The sequence below is a fragment of the Numenius arquata genome, chromosome 6 (assembly GCF_964106895.1).
Source record: "Numenius arquata chromosome 6, bNumArq3.hap1.1, whole genome shotgun sequence".
NCBI classification, from domain to species: domain Eukaryota; kingdom Metazoa; phylum Chordata; class Aves; order Charadriiformes; family Scolopacidae; genus Numenius; species Numenius arquata.
The window spans coordinates 57,634,194-57,652,697 of record NC_133581.1 but is presented as its reverse complement, the minus strand read 5'-3'; the positions used below and the strand labels follow the sequence as shown (position 1 = coordinate 57,652,697).

The following is an 18,504-nucleotide window of genomic DNA, read 5'->3' as shown; positions in this document are numbered from 1 at the left end:
TCTACTGTGCCGCAGAGAAGTGAAGAGACTGATCCAGCTTCAAAGAATGGCCTCCTTTTGTGTCACCTTTGACAGTTTAGATACTTGTACAGTGTTCAGCCACTGGGTTAGCAGAGTGGCCTCTCCTTGAGGGGTGGTGAGAGCATAGTATGGCAGTCAGTACTGCAGGACAGGAACGTATCCTTCATCTGCAGGTGGACGGGCAAAATGGAAGGAGATGAGAGGAGACCCAGCCAGCCTACTGTGGGGTGAGAATGAGGGGAGGAGCAGTTTTGGAGAGCACATCTGTATCTAGCATCGCTTTGCTTTACCATCGGGAGAAGGATTATTAATCAGCTGCTGTGAACTTAGACCTAGGCCATTTGAAGATCTTGTGGGAATCAAGCACTCTGCACACTGGGGGCAGAGCTGCCTCCTGCTCCATCAGCTTTACAGGTCTTCTGTGTCTCTTGCCTCTGTGTCACTCACACCCTGAAGCATCAGCTGTGTTTCTGTTGGCGAGGGATGGCTGGGAAGAGACCAAAATCAGAGTATGTTACTGAACGCTTGCGTGGGAGGTCTGTTGTTAGCACGGGTGTGAGAGCTGCACATCTGAGAAACTAATACGATGAGAGGGGCTGTGCACGTGAAACAACTCAGGGCAGTGGGCCACGTTCCTCCCTTAGATCTGCTTGGTGCTGACAAACCCATTAGTGGCAGCTTGATGCTGCTGCTGATCAGGGCTTTGCTGAGAGCAGGAGTCCTGGAGGCTGTTGGTGGCCGAGCTTTGCACAGGACCGAGCTGATGGAGTGGGTTCTTTCTCTCCCCCCAGCGCACATGGTGCAGATTCCCAAACAATTTTCTGAGCAGGCGGTGTTTCTGGGAGATCTTTTGGCTGAAGTCTAGGCTCAGTGCAGCTGCGTCAGCGGGTTCTGGGGTGGGAAGGGCACTGGATTTCACTTCCCCATTTCCATCCTACAGCCTTGCTGACATGGCTTCCTGGACCACTAGTGTCAGGAAGAGACAGTTCAATTTCTGGGGTGTGCGTGTGTGTGTGGGGCTTGGCCTGGCCTGCACGGGGCGTGAGAAGGGCACGGAACCATCCTTCCAGCCCAGCTGCTTCCTCCACTAAAGCATCGAGACAGAGTCTCTGCCATACCCAGACTGTTTGGAAACACGTTGATAAACTTCCAAATGTCTATTTTACAATCCAGATGTGCTAGCCTTGGCTGTAAACCCTCATCTGAAGAACAGGTGTGCTATAATGTTTCTAGCAGTGGCCCCAAAGCCAGCTGGAGGCTTGAGCTGAGCAGCGGCCAAGGGGCTGATGCCATATAGGATATGGATACTGGGGCAGGGACAGGTGAGGATGAGAGCTGTAGGTCAGCTGTAGTTCATGGCAACCGGAGTCAGACTGTGAGGGAAGAAAGGGACGTGCGAGAATATCTTTCAGCCCCCAACCTCTTCTCAGCAGCACTCGAGCTGTCTCAGGAGAGACTTCCCCAGTTGTATGGGGGATGCCCCATCCCTGGAAGTGTTCAAGGCCAGGCTGGATGGGGCTTTGAGCAACCTGGTCTAGTGGGAGGTGTCCCTGCCCATGGCAAGGGGGTTGGAAATCAATGACCTTTAAGGTCCCTTCCAACTCTAACCGTTCTATGATCCATGGGCTACATCATCCTTGGTCAGTTCTGTCCTAGTGAGGAAGCACGGGGCTAGAGCTGGCCACCAGCCTCTGTGGTATTTTCTGTGGTTTGCCTCGACCTCTCCAGCAGCTCTGTGGTCCAGGAGGCACTGCAGGTCACAGTAGCTCCTCAGCAGCATTGCCAGGGAAACTGAAGTGGGGCAGCTGCCTCTTTGGGCCAAATTTCACGTGTGCCTTTGGCCTGAAAAGTGGGTGTCCTCCCTGGGCTGAGGAAGGTGTCCTGCTGCTGGCCTGCATCTGGCTCCTGAAAGCTGTGCTGGGGAGAAGTGCAGTCCCAGTGGGAGGACAGGCAGCAACAGTGGGCTACTAAAGAGGGCACCAGCCCGCTGGTGTGGAGGGTACAGCCAGCCCTTGATGCAGGCTGGCAGAAAGACTGTGAATGGCAGGGACAAAGCAGGGCGCAAAGTGCTGATACCACACTGCCTGAGCTACTCGTGGTGCCTGCAGGCTCAGAGGTGAGACACTGCTGGCCTATCCTGGCCCCCTGACTCCTCCAACCTGCTCTCACATAAGATTTTAGCTCCACTGGTACCGCTGGGTGATTTGTGTAGTCAAAAGGCTTTGTCAGTGATGTTCATGCCCTCCAGAGCCCCTGTAGAAATGGTCAAGCTTTCAGGAAAGCAGAGCCTGCCTGAGAGCAGCAAGATAGGCAGCACATGCCATAAGGGCAGCTGCCTTTGGTGAAAGTGGGCAGAAAGCAGAGGTAACTCAGGCCAGGGGCGGTGCTTAGCAAAGCCCAGGGCTGTATCAGTCCCATCCTCTCACAGAACAGGAGACCAAAGTAGCCTTGAGAGGAGGGCCCCACAGACAGCACTTTCTCCTGCACCTGGGGTAGCCCTGGCTGTGCTCTGTGCCCAGCCAGGAGCCTTCAGCATCCCTTTGACCCTTCTGGTGGTCATAAGGCAAGCTGGTGCCATTGCTTCATTTTCATCTGCTCCCAGGTTGCGCTCCTGGCTTGTGCAAGTACCTTTCCTGCTCCACATCCCTGCCCTGGCTGACTTCCTCCTGCTCATCTGCGGCAGGAATTGCCTGAAGATCAGCCTAGCTTGCACAGCCTTGGAGCAGGCGGTTCTGGCCTGGGGGGTGGGATGTTCTCCAGGGGCATTGGGAGCTCCCCACCTCCTTCAGCCATGGCACCCTCCAGGACATGCTTCCCTTGGCTCAGGGGTGCACAGGGCCAGGCTCCAGGAGGGAGGAATGAGAAGGTCTTTCCCATGTCTTCAGTGCCAGCTGCCTTCTCGGCTGCCACCCCTGCTGTCAGGGCTTGCCAGCCTCAAGGGAGCGCAGGCAGCCACCCGGGCTGTTGGGCACTGATGCACGCTTGAGCTGTGTGAGGCTGTCTTGCCTGGTCAGCCCAGCTGAGAGGGGAAAGGGTGAGGCAGGGGAGGCAGAAGTATGGCCTGAAAAGTGTGTGCAAGAGCTCGGCATGGAGGCAGAGGTAATCATCGGCAGAGAGGACAGGCTTGTATCATCTCTGCTTCTGCCCTGAGGTCTAAACACAGTTCTGGGAGAGGCAGGAAAATCATGAATGCCATGTCTGTAATCCTGTCACGGATTTTTTTGTTCTGTGCCTGGTGTGGCCCCTGTCTGGGTGGGAAGTGGATGCCTCCCCATCCCAAGCCCCTTGTTCTTCTCAGAAGATGATGACCTGATGCGGTGTGGCATGGAAAGGGGCTTTGCTGGGCTTCTCTGCTGTTGCCCTGCATTTATTTCCCTGTTAAGCTCTCATTCCTCGTTATTCTTATTTAAGGCTCTGGGTGTGCCACACCTATGTGTAGAGTGGGTGACAGCAGAGTCCGTGTGGCAACTGGTGAGGGAGACTTCTGGAGCTGTGATGTCACTGGAGAGCTGGATTCCCAGTCTATGAAGTCATAGCTGGGAAATTGGGTACTCAGCCTAATCCCAATAATTACCCAATGGGACTGTAAAGTGTCAATGAACTAGTCTATTGCTTGATGACTGACTACTTTAGCTCTAACACACGCCACCTAATAATTGCCACTTTTTGCAGTTCCCTAAGATTCACTTATTAATAAGCTATTAAACATGTGCTTGAAATCACTGCATTGTAATGAGCTGAGATCACTGCTCACGCAGCTATTCCAGTGCCCAAATTGGTAGGAAAGCACCTAAAATCCTGTGATGGGGAGTGGGCCTGCAATTTCAGGATGGCAGAGTAACAACACAGATATAACGTCAGTCCCACTGATCATTCCCATTTTGGGATCTGTGTGGCTGTCATCGGTCTTCCTGCAACTTCCAAAGCTGATGGGCTGAAGGACTTCCAGTCCAAGTTCCCTGTGCTCTGGGCAGCCAAAGTGAGGGTCTTAAGGAAGGAACAGCAATTTGAAGGAAAAAAGAGTCGTTGCTTTTTAGGAAAACTGCTTTGGAACTAGAAGCAGGAACGAAACAACTTTAATCCCAAGCACTCAGTAGAATTCAAAGTTTGATTCAGGTCTGGGTTTTACTGGTCTTTTTGTTGTTTAAGATAATGCAATGGAAATCTGGTGCTTTGGAGAGAAGTTCAGCATGGGAGGAATTTCTCAGGAAGAGGTTTTTCAGCACAGTCCAGGGATTGCCTGGTTTCTTCTGTCCTTGCCATTGGATCACCTTGCTTGGATCTTTATCTTTTCTCCAGGTTGCAGGCTCCTTGGAAAGTGCTGCCTATATAGTGGTACCGGACATCAGGATGGGAGACTTTCCACTGAGGAGAGCACCCCATGCTCCCTGCATATCCTCAAGCTGTTGCTCCTGTTTCCCTGTTCCCTTCCAGTCTGTGACAGGCTGATGTTTGATGGCTGCTGCAGAAAAAGCCTCCTGGTGTTAAGACCCCCATGGAAAGGTGAAGAGAAGGCTATGGCAATTCATGCTATTAAGGCCCTTTCCACAGTCTCCTCAACAGTGCCCAGACCATGTGGGGAGTGGTCCCTGTTCATGGGTCACAGCCCTTAAAAATGGCAGGAGGTTCTGCTTCCTTCTTTCCTTTCCTCCCTTAGTGAGGACAGCTGACTAGTGAGCACTCCGGTTGAAGCCCCCCATCAGGCTGATGTCCTGACCAGGCTTGCTCCTGCAGGGAAAGTGTGATGGAATGGTTTTCCTGGTCAGGGCAGCCTCTGTGTTCCGGGGGCACAGTCAGGCTTTCCTGGTTTCCAGGCCCCTCTCCCTGCCACATGTGATTCCAGCCACAGGTACGGAAGAAGCAGAGAGGCCAGACCAGCCTCCTGGGGAGAGGGGAGATTGCAGTTGGATCATTGCAAACAGGAGTCCATTAATTATAAATGGACAGGTTCCCCTGAGCTGCTGTAGCTTTGCATAAGTCACATTGTACTGAGAAGGTTTTTTTTTTCTCTCTCCCGGAGAGTTGCTGAAGGGGCTTGGAATAGTGTGATGGATAAATACGGAACCAGCTGTGCTCTGCAGCCAGCCCCACCAGAGCCTTTCTGCAGCAGTAGCCCACTGCAACCTCCACTCGGCCTCACTCTGCACTCCCGTCCCTCGGGTTCTGCCATCTGGTCCTGCTCTCCAGGTTTCTTCTTTCTAGCAGCATGTTTTTGTCTCCTGTTGTAACCTCCTTTCCAGCGTGTGGTCTCAGCCCTTGGTAATGCACAGACGTGTGTTTAGACAAGAACACGACCAAGGAGTCCAGTTGTGGGACACCCACTTGGCTGGTCCGTGCCTTCCTCCTCCATCTCAGAGATGGTTCTGGTTAAATGAAAGCAGAAGGAACAATAAAACCAGCAAACGTTGGCTTTCGACTAGGAGCTGCTGGACAGTTTCTCCTCTATTTTCTGACAACAAACTGTTGCTTGCATGGTTCTCAGCTGCCTGCTGGCCACCACCCCATGGGAGAGGCTGGGATGTACCCCAGGGCTCTGAGGGACACAGTAAGAGCGGGCGGAGGTGGCTGGAGGGCCAGGGTGTGTGTCTAGCTGGAGTGGTTCATCTGTCCGGTGGGAACGTCTGCTTCCCTGGGTGCCGTAAGCATGAGTGTGCTGAGCTCTGTTTAGCTCATGGTGAAGTTAAGGGCTGGGAATGGTGTCCGTGGAGGATTTTCTGGCTCTATTCACAAATTCAGAAGCTTCTTTTTCTACTTCTCTGATGCCTGTGGTTACAGATGTCCTCTCCAGAGGTCTCTCTGCACTGCTGCCTCAAAGTTGTTTCTCCATCCAGCTCCCTAGGACTGCGTGTCCCCTCTCACAGTGTGAGATGACTCGTTTGGGAGAAGCTGTGACTTGTGCCTCTGAAAGGTTGGCTCTGCACCCTCATTTTTAAGCTGGTGGGGCTGGACAGCCTTCCCCTGCCCTTCAGCCCTGAGTAAGGGGAGTGCTCCTTCCTCTGTGGGAGCTGCAGGCGGCTCCTGAATCCGTGGAATGTGTCCCATCTGCACCGTGTTAGGGGTCTACTCACAGCGGAGGAAGAAGCACATATGGGTTGTGAACCCTTCTGAAGAGGAAGAAAAGGGGCTAATTAATCTAAGGGAAACAGTGCCAAGAGCCACATCTGGGGGCCAACTGGCCCTGGAATCATGGCCCCCAGGTGCTACCCCCCAGAGGGGTTAGTGCAGAGGTGGTGTGGACACAATGGGTAGGGGAATGAGGGCATAAGGGGTCCTGGTGCAGAGGGACCCCCCATCAATGCAGTCCTGAAGACCCCCCCCTTCTCCCTGTACTTCGTGAGGGCTCAAGGAGACACGACTTCAGGGCATAGCCCACCTTGACCCCTCAGCTGGTTTTGATCCTCAGCTGCCCAAGCACTCTTCCTCCTCCTCTGCCGTAGTAGTGGCAGGTGAGAAGGGCCATGCTGTCAGCACAGTCCACCCTTGCTCCTCTCCTCTGCAGGGTCTGAGGAGCCCCTTGCTTTCTGTGCTGGCTTCCATGTCTGCCTCATTCACCTTGGTGCCCTGGCCCTGGAAAGCGAGGACTTGGGAGAGGTGATGTAGCTGTGTCTGCCCTCAGCCTCTCCTCTGTGCCATCTCTGCTGCCTAGAAGCTTGTGTAGTGTATTAAGGGAAAGTGAAGACACCAAAGAGCACTTTGAGCTGCCCACCTGCAGCTCACCCCCCCACCAGAGGAGCCCTGTGCTCCCCACTGCTGGGCTGGCCTATTGAGCCCTGCTCACCAGCTTTCTGCCTCATCCTTTCTCCGCTCCTGATCTCTCTTCCCACGCCTGGGTTTGATCTTGGTGGTGAGCAGCCTGACCATTCCTGAGGAATGAGGTATTTCACGTTTGCCCGCTGAGCCCCCACCGAGCAGCACGCTGATGCTCAACCCACACTGCAACTTCCCCATTTTCAGTGGGCTCCTTTTCAGGGGTGGCTGAGTATGAAATGAGCTATGGGGCTGGGGGGAAGCAAGCCCCTGCCTGAGCACCTGCACATCGACCACCTGCACCGGGGATGAAGTCACTCCCCTCCTTGGGTGCCCATGTCCCCTGTGCCAGGTGGCCTTGGGGTGATGGGGCTGGGGCTCGACACCCTTGGCTGGCCAAAGTGTTTACGGAGCAGGCACCTCCCTACAAAAGCAAACAAGTGTTTGCATGTGTGAGGCTGGAAGGAGCTCGGTGTCCAGCTCCGGGGGGTCATTAGTGTAAACACGGAGTGAAGCTGATTTGAGAAGGGTTGCCAGCTCCCTGGGCCGGGCTCCACTACAGCCCGGGGCGGCTGCCAAAGTTACTGGAGGGACATCGATGGCTTTGTTGGGTTTGCCCATCTCATTGCCTAGCCCTGTTGGGAAGGCACAGGTTCCAGCAGCCCATCTAGTGTGGGCTTCTGTGGAGGTGCAGTCCCCTGGGGTTGCCACAAGTCTCCTTCCTCCCCGGGGTGGCCCAGTGCCTCTGGGGAGCAGGAATCCACTTGCACCCCGACTGAGCCTGCTCTAGCTTCGAGCACTGCCTGGGCTCTCAGCTGCTTTGTTTATGGCTTTGTTTATGGCGTTGATAATTTTCTCGTGTCAGGTTTAGGCACAAGCATTCTTTCCACTGCTGCATAAGAAAGTAATTAGGTGAGGATGGAAAGGACATTCCTCTTCCTTAGAACAAAGAAACGAGCCACGGTTGTTATCGGGCACTGCTCACGGCATCCAGGGCCACACAAGCTCCTGCCCAAGTGCTGGCTCTGCCCTGGCGGGGCGGGCGAGCTGATGGCATCCCAGGAAGTGCCAGAGCACCCGCTGGTATTTCCTCTGACACCGCTGCCCTGTAAGCCCACTGCCAGCGCCAAGGTCAAAGCCCGAACCCACTCAGCCCTGTCACTCCTGTCACACTTGCTTACCTGCCAAGTTACCTCCCCTCTCCCTTGCTTGCAGGGGCTTGGCCAGAAGGGATGTGCTAGGGTCCTGCTGTGCTCCAGACCTAGTGTGCTTTTGGGGGGATTCATTCCCTGTGCTGCTTCTCCTTTCCTGGCTCCTTTGCACCCTGGAGCTCAGGCAGCAGTGCTCCCATCCCAGGGAGAGGGTGGCTGTGCTCTGAGGAGGACTAAAAGGCAAGGGGCAATGGGAAGAAGGGAGCTGGAACCACTGGTTTCAACTGGGAGAGGCTTTAGGAGTGCAACTGCTGGAGGCCAGAGAGGAGGCACTGGGGGAGCTGGACCCCTCTGCTATGAACCTTTTGGGAAGCAGATGGCTTGGTGAGGGCCAGGGGAGGCAACACCTGCAGTGGGAGAGGCTGGGAGAGGAATGTCAGTAGGACAGGGTGCTGAAAGGGGCTGGAGGAGCAGAGGGCATGGGAGGAGGGCCAGCGCTCTGTGTTGCAGCTCTTCCCCCTTCCCCCCTGCATCAAAAGCAACAAAAGAAATTAGATAAATTCATGGGCTGATGTGACAATTTGCCTTTTAAACCCAGTGGCTGAAGGAGCCCCTACCCAGTGGGATGCTGGAAGGTGTGAGGGCACACCCAAAGGATCGCACACAGAGTACCTCGTGTTCTCCTGCAGGCATCCAGACACAGCACTCAGGGTCGGGAAGTCCAGTGATGTGGACCTTTCATTCTCCTGAGCTTGGCATGGTGAAGAGGGGTTGATAAGTGTTACTGGCCACAGGACCTGTTGCAGGGACACATGGCAGTAAGCATCTCCTTCCCGTGAGTACCCGCGGTACCCTCCTCTGCCTCCTTGTGCACAGAAATGCAGTGAGAGGTCTTTGGCCACCCACCAAGTTCATAGCCACCGCTGTGGGCCAGAATGAGCCCACCCCAAACATGCTGTGTTGCTGGGCTGGGAGTGAGCCTGCGCTCCTCCGGGAGGATTCTCTCCCTGCCTGAGATGGCCAAGGGCAGCAGAGAGCAGCAGAGATGTGGCAGAGGACAAGGCCAAGCTGATGTGTGGCTGAAAGGGGACTTCTGCCCCCCTCCCTTTTCCCTGCTCTTATTCTTCCCTCAGACTTTCTTGATGCATATAAAGCAGTCATTTCAAGTCATCCCTTGACCTCCAGGTGCTCATGCAGAGACAGATGGGGAGACAGAGTGACATCTATTCTAAGCTGGTGGGATATGCCTCCTGGAAGATCTCTCTTCGCTGAAGGACCTGGAGCTTTTAGGTGGGTCCTTTTCTAGCCTGGACCTATACAAGTAAGAGTATAAAGTCCTGAGCTGGGTTTGAGGAGATCTGAGAGTTCCGAAGCCAGGGTGGGATGGCAAATAAAGCTCTTCCAGTTGCCATGCCTTTATCCTGGAAGATGTGATCAAGACCAGCAAGAGGGCTGATGCTGCTGATGTAGCTCCACAAGTCCCCAGCTGCTGGGGAGCGGCGGTGTATTCCTCCGGCATCCGTGTCTCTTACTCCGTGCACCCCACACCCGGGCTGCTCCACCTTCCCCGAGCACTTCCAGCGGGGGTGGGAGCCGGCGGCTCGCCGCGGGTCGGGCGGCAGGGAGGGCTCCGGGGACTGCACGCCGACTCCCGGGCAGGCGGTGGACGGGTCTCCCCGGCCAGGCAGGGGTTAAGGCTTCTCTGTTGTAGTTTGTTTCCCTTTGCCAAAGTGGGTGTTGCTGGAATGTCTCCTCTCCTAAGGAGGGGGGCCGAGCCGTGTCCTCTGGAGAGGGGGGATGTCAGCATCAAAAAGACACAAAAGGGGGAGGTTTCCAAAAATAAAACCCTCCATCCCCTCCAGGCGCTGCCAGTGCCAGAGGCAGGCGCGAAGGTGCTCGGAGCTGCCTGCGGAGCGCGGGAGCTCGCTAGCAGCTCAGCGAGCAGGGCCGGCCGCCTTCCTCCTCCTCCTCGTCCTCCTCCTGCCGGGGCCGCTCGGCAGCCCGCGCCCCTGCCTCAGCCCCGCTGTCTGCGCCCCCGGCCCTTGTGGGCGGCAGGTCCCGGCGGAGCCCCGGAGCGGGATGGGGCGGTGAGCGGAGAGCCGGCGGTGCCCGCTGCCCCGCGCCCTCCGCAGGATGCCAGCCGGGCGCTGAGCGCTCCGCGCCGCCCGTCTCCCCCCCCGCCACCGGCTGCCACCATGCGGGGCGCCGCCGCCAGCCTCCTCCCGCTCACCTTTGCCGTCCTCCTGGGCTTCGCCGGCTGCCGGCCGGACTCCGCGGCTAGGCTGGAGCCGGGGAGCGGGGGGGCGGCGCGGCCGCGGGGCCGGGGGGCTGCCCTGGAGGCGGCGGGCACGGCGCACAGCCTGTCCCCGGCGCCCAGACCCCCCCCGCCGGCACGGCCCCTCCCCGCCGCCCTCCACGTGGACCGCGGCTCCGCGGCTGCCGCCGGGAGCCCGAGCGGTGGCGACGGCCGGAGGCAGCGTCCCGACCGCGGGCTGCTCGCCCCCCGGGGCCAGGCGGGCGATGCCGGGCTCGGTCCCGGCCCGGGGCAGACGAACAGGCTGGAGCCCTCTCGCCAGCGGCAGGGCAGCGGGCTGAAAGCCCGGGTCGTGCCCCGAGCGAAGGAGCCAAGCGGCAGAGGGAGGATGGCGGGGTAAGTGCTGCGGACGGGGGGACCTTGCTGGGGGTGCGCAGCGTGGGCCCCGGTGGTCCTGGTGCCGAGGACCCCCGAGGCGGAGGGGCCGGGTCCCGTCCCGAGCCCCGTGCTGCATCCCGGGGCATCTCTCCTTCCGTCCCCGCGGGCGCCCCGGGCGCTGCCTCGTCCCCCGCGGGATGCCCGGGGCAGTCACAAGGGATGATGTGCGGGGGGGGCTTGGACCGTGCTTCCCCTCGGCTGGCTGTGGCACTGGTACCGGGCCGGGCCCCGGAGCAGAGCAGGAGCCCTCTCGGTGCTTGCTCTCGTGCCACGCATCTGTCCCACACGTGTGGCGGGCGATCACGCTACTCTCGCCACCACGATACATCGTGCGTGTGTGTCCATGTGCAATCACGCGTGTGTGAGTGAGCGTGAGGCAGGCGGGACGGTGTGCTGCCGGCTGCCTGTCGCACGGGGATGTGCGGTTTAGGAGCATGCTGGATGTGATGCCCTTCTGCTGACACATCGTGGCTTCGGCAGGTCAGACAGCTGTGCGGCACGACGGGCAGCCGGCACGCTCCGGGTCTGCCTATGGCCATCCCAGAAGGCGTGCGGGGTGGGGGGCTGCCGGGGGGCAGGCAGCGTGGCCATGGTTTGTGGGTGGCTGGAGGGGCTCGCTTGACTCCGTGGGACGGAGCCTGGCTTCTGCCGCTCTTGCTGCAGGTACCTGGCCTCTTGGCTTCTTCCTCCCATAATGGGCCCCTTGTAAGCACTCGGCGCGGCAGCTTCCCATGGCTTCAGCTGGCTCAGCCGGGGGGGCTTCCTATGACTTGCCTGGCAGGGCCGCTTCCAGCTCCAGTCTCTGGCTGCAGCCCTGTGGAGGTGGAGGGGAGATCGTATGGCAAGGCCAGCTGCTCCGCTGCGAGGGGAGCCTGCGAGCGGGATGTCTGGTGCAGCGCTGACGTACCCTTCGGCCCCGGGCCCCCTCCTCTCCAGGTCCCTCTCTGCTGCCCCGTGGCTGATGCCCCTTGTGATGAGCTCCTCTGCCAGCTGGGAAGGGCTACCAAAGCTGTTGTGCGGGCAGTTTGACCGACCTATGTGGCAGCATGTGCCCGCTCTCCGTGCCCAGGGCTTATTGCCCTCTGACACAGGCAGAAACTTCTGCTAGCATCAGGTGGGGAGCTCACTAGAATAGAAAAGGCATCTTAATCTCTGAGGTTTCTCTCTCCCATACTTGCCTCCCTGCAAAATTTAAGGACTGAGATGTTCCCTCTGCGTAGTTTCCTACAACAAATCCACAGCAGTAAACCCAAACTTGTTCTTCTTCCCGTTATGTTTGATATTCAAAGTCTTTATCAATAGTGGATAGTCAATGGCAGGCAGCTCTCGAGCAGATTTTGGCTTACCCAGTCCATTAGCCTTGGTTTTGTCAGCTGCCCAGAGGGAGAGTCTCGGAAAGATCCAGTCCTGCTCAGTCAGGTTTGGGCTTCTTTGGGCTCAGTTGGAGCATTGTCAGCGTTGCTTTGGGATCATGTGGCAGTTCGATTGGGTTTGAGTCACCTGAGATGTAGCCCGTTTCTTTTCAGTGACTACCCTGAATAGTCTCCACCAGGTTTTCAGGCTGCAGCTGCCTCTGGTGACAACAGCCGTCCCACACCGCTATCAGGAGCGGGTGGGCAGCCCCAAGATTCATACTGCGTCCAGAAGAGCGCTGAATCTCTTTGCTACTACTTTTCTGTCATCCCTTAACCAAGGATGTAAATGGGACTGGTTGGTCCGGCGCTTAGGCTCTGTTGATGCTAGATTTGGCTTTCTGGGGTATTGAAGAGTGCTGTTGCCTTAGAGGAAGGAAGAGCTGTGCCTTAGTGCTGTGTTTCCTGCGCAGGCTGAGCTGTGCTCTCTGCCTCCGCTCTGCCCTGGAAGATGAGGGCTGGGGATATGGGACTTGCTCTGATCCCAAAGAACTTGAACTCTGGAACGCGCGTATAATAGCTTGTCAGTAGCTCCAAATCGGCACTATTTAAACTTCTCTATGACCTACTGTCTTCGGAGTTTATGAGAAAGCCTAGCTGAAATAATTGTCCATGAGTAACCACATGGCTTTACTCCTCATGGAAAGCGAGCTGCTGCTGCCTCCAGCCATTCGGTGAGACTCCATCCTTCCACCTCATCCATCTTCTTATGTCCCTTGCTGCACTGGACACGTTTCCATCCAGGAAACTCAGGGCCCCTAAAAAACTTCATTTCATGATGTTTCATTTTTTTGCCAGGTGGGATATTTTCTGTTCTATTTACACAGAACTCTTACTACTCTCTAGTATGACAACCTTCATTTTCCCTTACTCAGGTAGCTTTGCAGGCTGCGTTAAACCCCAGTGCTATTTATTTATACAGTTACTTTGGCCTAAATACTCAAGTTGTGCGTGGGTTGCTTTTCCTGATTCCCCAGTCAGAGTTCTCTGCTGGTAGCTCCAGGGGCCTCACACAGTCTTTGCTTGAAAAATCCCTTTATTAGCACTATATACTTTTCTGGATAATTACTTTCTTGCCTTGTTTGATAGCAGCATACCCAAAATTGAGATCTTTTTTTCTTGGGGGCTGTTTGGATGTGTCTGTCACCCTGCTCGTGTCTGACCTCATTGCAGGTGGGACTTGCTGCCACCCTGCCATGAGTGCATCCAACCGCAAGCCTTGCAAGAGCTGTGTTTTAGTATTTTCTCCTGATAGCTTGTTGTGAGGTGACTTTTCACACCACAGCAAATATTGCAGAAAATTACTGTCTCCTAACACTGCTTTACTGTGCTTTGCTTAACCTGCCTGTTTGCTCCCCCCGACTGGTGTGCAGACACACACCAGTTCCCGCTGCTGCGGATGAGCTATTTCTACCCAGCGCCACGGAGCAGGTGACTTCCCAGTCCAGCGTGTTCAGGCTGATGTTTAAAGTGTTTATAGGTTCATTGATGCAGCTTCTGGTCCATGGAAAGGTTTTCCTTCTGAGTGTGGTGGGGTAGGGAGTTCCCAAGCCCTGACACATGCCAGCTGTGACTGTGCTAGTATACTGGATACACCCCTAATTTGTGTCACCTGTGATGTGACCCTCCTCATTCCTCTGCCCTGTGCCTGGGAGGGTGGGTCCTAGTGGTGATCCTCAGGTGATGTACACGAAATCAGCAGAAGGTGGGTAACAGGAGAGTAGTCTGGGGAAGCCTCTACTGCTGGTACCCGCCTGGACAATTTTCAGGGACATGCGAGGCTCCTCAGGTAACAGGCTGGGAGTCCCACACTCTCTCCTTCTGTCTCCCACGTTCTTTTTGTGCGTTCTGCAACCCTGGTCTTTGCTTAATTGCTATTGTAGACACCATCTGCGGCTATACAGTCCTGCTTTACCCAGGCTTTGTGGGATATAGGTTCTCGCTGCAGTGTGTGTGTTGGACTGCTCAGGAGCGGAGGCAGTTAATGCTGATGTGGACTTGGCAGAGGATTTTCAGTGGCTCATCGATGCCAGCAGCCTTTTGCTAATGTTCTTCACTGGGTCTGACTGCAAATATTTCATATGCAGTTGGATGAAGTTCACTGTCCTGCAGTAGAAAGGCAGACCTGATGATCTAATGGTCCCCCTGGCCTTCTGTGAGGATGCTGTAAATGACCTGAATGGAGTCAGCGTATCTGGCAGCAGAGACTGCTGCATGATGTTGAAAGATGACACATAGATTGCTGCTAAAATAAATCTTGAAAAAAATGGTTCTACTGAACGCTTCAGAAACAGTATGTGAAGCTGTGCACATGCCGAAACTATGTGAAGCCATGATCTTACTACTGTTTTCTTGTTTTCCTTCCCCCTAGTGCTTCTTACGGTTGCTTGGCTCTGGTTTCATAAAACACTGCAAGATCTCGCAGGCTTGTATCACCCTGGGTACCACTTTGTAAAGGGGGGGGCCTGATCCTGACGGTGGTCTCTGGCTGCTGCAGCAAAGCAGGTGATGAAGGACGCGACTGCTGCAGGTCCTTTGCCCAAGTCACAGGTTGTGCCTGTCCCTCCAGTCGGGGCCATGAAAGGTACTTCTGGATGTAGGGAGGCTCCATGGCACTGGCTTCAGCTCTGTGAGGGGTGTCAGGGTGATGCCTTTCCCAGAAAAAGAGCAGGCCAGTGAGTACCTCACACTGCCTGTGCATCAAGCTCTCACAACGTGCCGGGGCTATGCCTGGCCACGGATGGTGCATGTGAGCTGCGGAGTGTGGAGCAAGCTTGGTTTGCAGTTGCTTAATGCTGTCTGTGCTGTTCGGAGACCTCAGGGCATACCTGGCAGGAGCTGAGATGTGGATCCAGTGCCTCACCCTGTGTTTGGCCAGACAGGCAAACCTGAAGTCCCAGGTCTGCACTGGTGAGCTACGCCTTAGGACTTTCCCTGGCACTGGGGCTATTCAGCTCTCTGTGCTAATCAATTCCCTTTCCCTCCAAAAAGGGGAAACTGGCTATTGGAAATGGTCTCTGCTCTGCTCTGCTCTGAGCTGGGCCCGGAACTATTTTGGAAGGTGTTAAGTGGCCCATGAGCCCTGTAGCAGTCCAGTGTCACAGGCAATCAAGTCCCAGCGTCTGGGAACGCGTCTGTCCCGCCTCCCCCAACCCCCGCTGCAATGTTTCATTTCCTAGGAAGGATTTATGTTAGGTGACCTGGCCTTTGGGAAGGTGAATGTGTTAATTAACCTATTCCACTGCTAAGGAGGCAGAGATGGGGAAGACAGATGGTTTGCCCAAGGCTTGTTTTGGCATCAGGCAGGGCTGGGGATAGGGCATGCCCATGCAGCGTGACCTGGTGTGAGTGTTCAGTTTGGGAAGCCTGTGTGAGGATGCCTTCTGTTCTGCTCTGATCTGGGGCTGCGTTGAGCTTCTTTCCACCTGGGAGAGCTGCTAACCCCTCCACCTGCCCAGCCATCCTCTGGTCCCTCGGCACCCCAGACTGCCCAGGGTGAGGACAAGAGTCCTCCTCCCCTCCCCAGCTGCCGTGAGTCCAGTGTCAAGGGGTGGGTAAGTGGGAGGCAGCATGAGCACTCAGCCTCCTGCGGCAGCTGAGTGCTTCAAAGTTATGAGCGTGGCTTTGTCTCACGTCGTTGTTAGGTCTGCCAGGGGCTTGGTGCATCACGGCACCCAGCAGGTCCCCTTGCTGGGCAGCTCTGCCTGCTGCCTTGGAAGCCCCTGTCCCCTGTGCTCATTCCTGAGACACGTCTTTGCCCAAAGTGTTGGCAATAGCACATGTAGCAGGTCACGTGCAGCTGGGGGCCACCACTCTCTCGAGCACCGTTCCTCCATGCTGTAAACATGCCGTGCTCCTTAAACCTCCTGGGATTCATTCTGAATTCTTTGTAAGGCAGTGAAAACCACATGGCGTTCAAGCCATGCAAATGTCAACTAAAGCCTTTAAGTAGAACCAGACGTGCTCAGGACTGGGTCCCATGTGGCAAAGGCCCCATAGCTATTTCTTCACTGCTGATGCCTTTGCTTACCTGAAGCCCTGTCCTATATGAGGTTCTGCTCACTAGGCTTTCATCAGGAAATAGTCATGGTCCTTCTCTGCCTTCCAGTGCTACCTATATGTTGCTCCTCCCAAGTGCTCACTTCCAGTCCTGGAGGTCTTCCCTACCTCCATTTCTGCCCATCCTCTCATCCAGGAGGTTATGGAAGGAAGGGACATTCCGGCCCAGGTTCTCCCTCTGCCCCTGAGGGCATCTCTACTAGGTTGTTCCCCTCTGAGCATGCTGGGCTGTCCTCCCTTGAGGAGCATTGGCCTGGCACTAACGTCTCCCTTCACCTGGGGTTGGCAACTCGTGTCTGGAGTTGGCAGTGACATAGAGGGTCTCTGTTAATGAGAGGTTTGTGCTGAACCCAACAGGGGCTTCATGCCTTCCAGAGTGGCCTTGTCTGCTCAGGCTTGTGTCCCTGTCTGTTTTAGTCTTATATCTTTCCTCTTGCAACCTCTGGCTCACTGTTGGCATTGAGAGCAGCTAGCAGCATACTTCCCCCAGCATGCGTGTGAGAGGCGTAGATAAAACTTGAATTTTAATTCTCTGAAGAACTAATAGCGTGATTCAAGGCCAAAACAGCTTCTCTGGAGGAGGTAGTTATTTTGCCTATGAGAAACAACCTCTGATTATGTCAGTATGTTGAAGTGGGAAAGGGCAAGGCCTTTTCTCTTTGAATGGACTGGCTGAGTATGACTTTCAAGGTGTGTTTCAGGCATGCTGAGGGAAGAATGGGAGCTGTGACAGTCTAAGCAAAGATGCTTATGCTGCTGCTTGGAGCAGAGTCCCTCAGCAGACCTTAATTACATCAAGATCTGCTCCAGCTCTGTGGTTTTCTCTCTTTACTGATCTGGACGTCTTTAAAAAGTTTAAGGCCTTTGGTGGGCTCTTATGCAGTAAGTACATGAAAGTTTGCTTTCCTTGGACCCTTTCGGGGGATGTCTTAAAGAAAAGACCCACAGATCTCCTTGGGTTGACAGAAAAAAAGCTGGAAATCAGTCCTCTAGCCCAGCCAGAGCAGATGTGAGTGGATGCAAGAATTACTTTGCCTTGTGCTGTTTGCAGGAAGTCACACCAAGGAAATTTAAGTGCTTTCTGCCTGTAAAAATCTACTCAGGTTAATAAAACGTTGATTCTGAAGGGCTGGATAACACTTTACAAATAATGTGGCCTCTCAGACCACTTCCCCTTCCCACGTGGAGTGATTGTATCTCTCCAGGCAGCTTCATTCATGAACACCAGAACAGTCTTTGGCACGCCTGCTACCCACTGCCTTTGGCTTTCCTAAAACGTGAGCCCCACAGCTTGAGGTCTGGTACTTCTGGAGTCTCATCTCATGCCATGTGGATGCAGGAGTCACGAGGATGCTGTTCAGAGCAGGATTGTCTTCTGACCTTGCTGTGTTCATGTGAAAGTCAATCCAGAAGACAAATGTGCATGTTTCCGTGGTTCCTGTAAATTCTGTCAGCAGCTCCGACTGCCTTGTTCAGTGTTAGAAATAAACCATGCTCCCCACTTTGTTTCCAGAGGCTTTCCAGAGCTTTCAGGCTGCCTATTTCTGACTTTTTATCTTTTGATGACTGTACTCTCCCATCTACCTAGAGATGCAACAGTTACACATTCCCAAAGCCTTCCCTCCGTGGTGAGTAAATATGCTTGAAAAGCAACCTGCAACTTCTTATTCCTTTTCATTATAGATGTGTAAATAGGAGATGTGACCGGAGGAAGCAGGATTAGCAGCCTGCATCTTCTTGTTCCTTTTCATTATAGACGTGTAAATAGGAGATGTGACTGGAGGGAGCAGGATTAGCAGCCTGCTTAGGCATCTCTTGGAGGCGCAGCGCTGTCTCTGAGAGCTGTATGCTGGCAGTGATCCCTACCTGAAAACACATAATAAGGGAGAGGTGGGGAGGGCGTCGTTTATGCAAAGGCAGTCAAAAAGTTGTTGCAGCAAAGTGCTGGAATTCACCCCCATGGAAACGATGTGAGCATCCTGGAGTTAGTCTAGCGCCCTGCACGTCAAGCAGGCACAAATTTTATCACACCGAAGAGCCCCCCCCGGCCCGCAGGGTCGCTTTGCCAGAGGCAGATAACGAATGCGGGACTGGGGTGCTCGCAAAGGGAGAGCGAGCTGGGGAGCGGCCGGTGGGGCTGCTGGCCTGCCGTCCCTCCCGGGGGGGCACTGAGCAATGAGCAGCAGCAGTCAGGCACAAGAATGAAGCGTTTTCTGTGGCCAAAGCAGCTCAGGACACTTGCGGAGGCGAGATGCTATGACCGAAGTTGGAATCAGGCCTGATTTACACCCCGCTACCACGGAGTGCCATGAGATCTTTAGTGACTGCAGGCTGCCGGCCTCCAATTGCTCTCAGGAGGAAAGTGGTTCCTCTGTGCCAGGAGCCCAGCATAATGCCGGTTCAAAAGGGAGATACTCCCTGA

At 55.2% G+C, this 18,504-nt stretch overlaps 1 protein-coding gene across 1 annotated transcript in view; it reads left to right on the top strand.

Moving 5' to 3' along the window:
• The first annotated feature begins 10,114 nt into the window (after positions 1-10,114).
• LTBP2 (latent transforming growth factor beta binding protein 2) overlaps positions 10,115-18,504 on the top strand; it is a 73,594-nt gene continuing 65,204 nt past the window's right edge. Inside the window, exon 1 of the mRNA XM_074149747.1 lies at positions 10,115-10,569. Within this exon, the coding sequence (XP_074005848.1) occupies positions 10,115-10,569 (455 nt within the window). The remainder of the gene's footprint in view (positions 10,570-18,504) is intronic.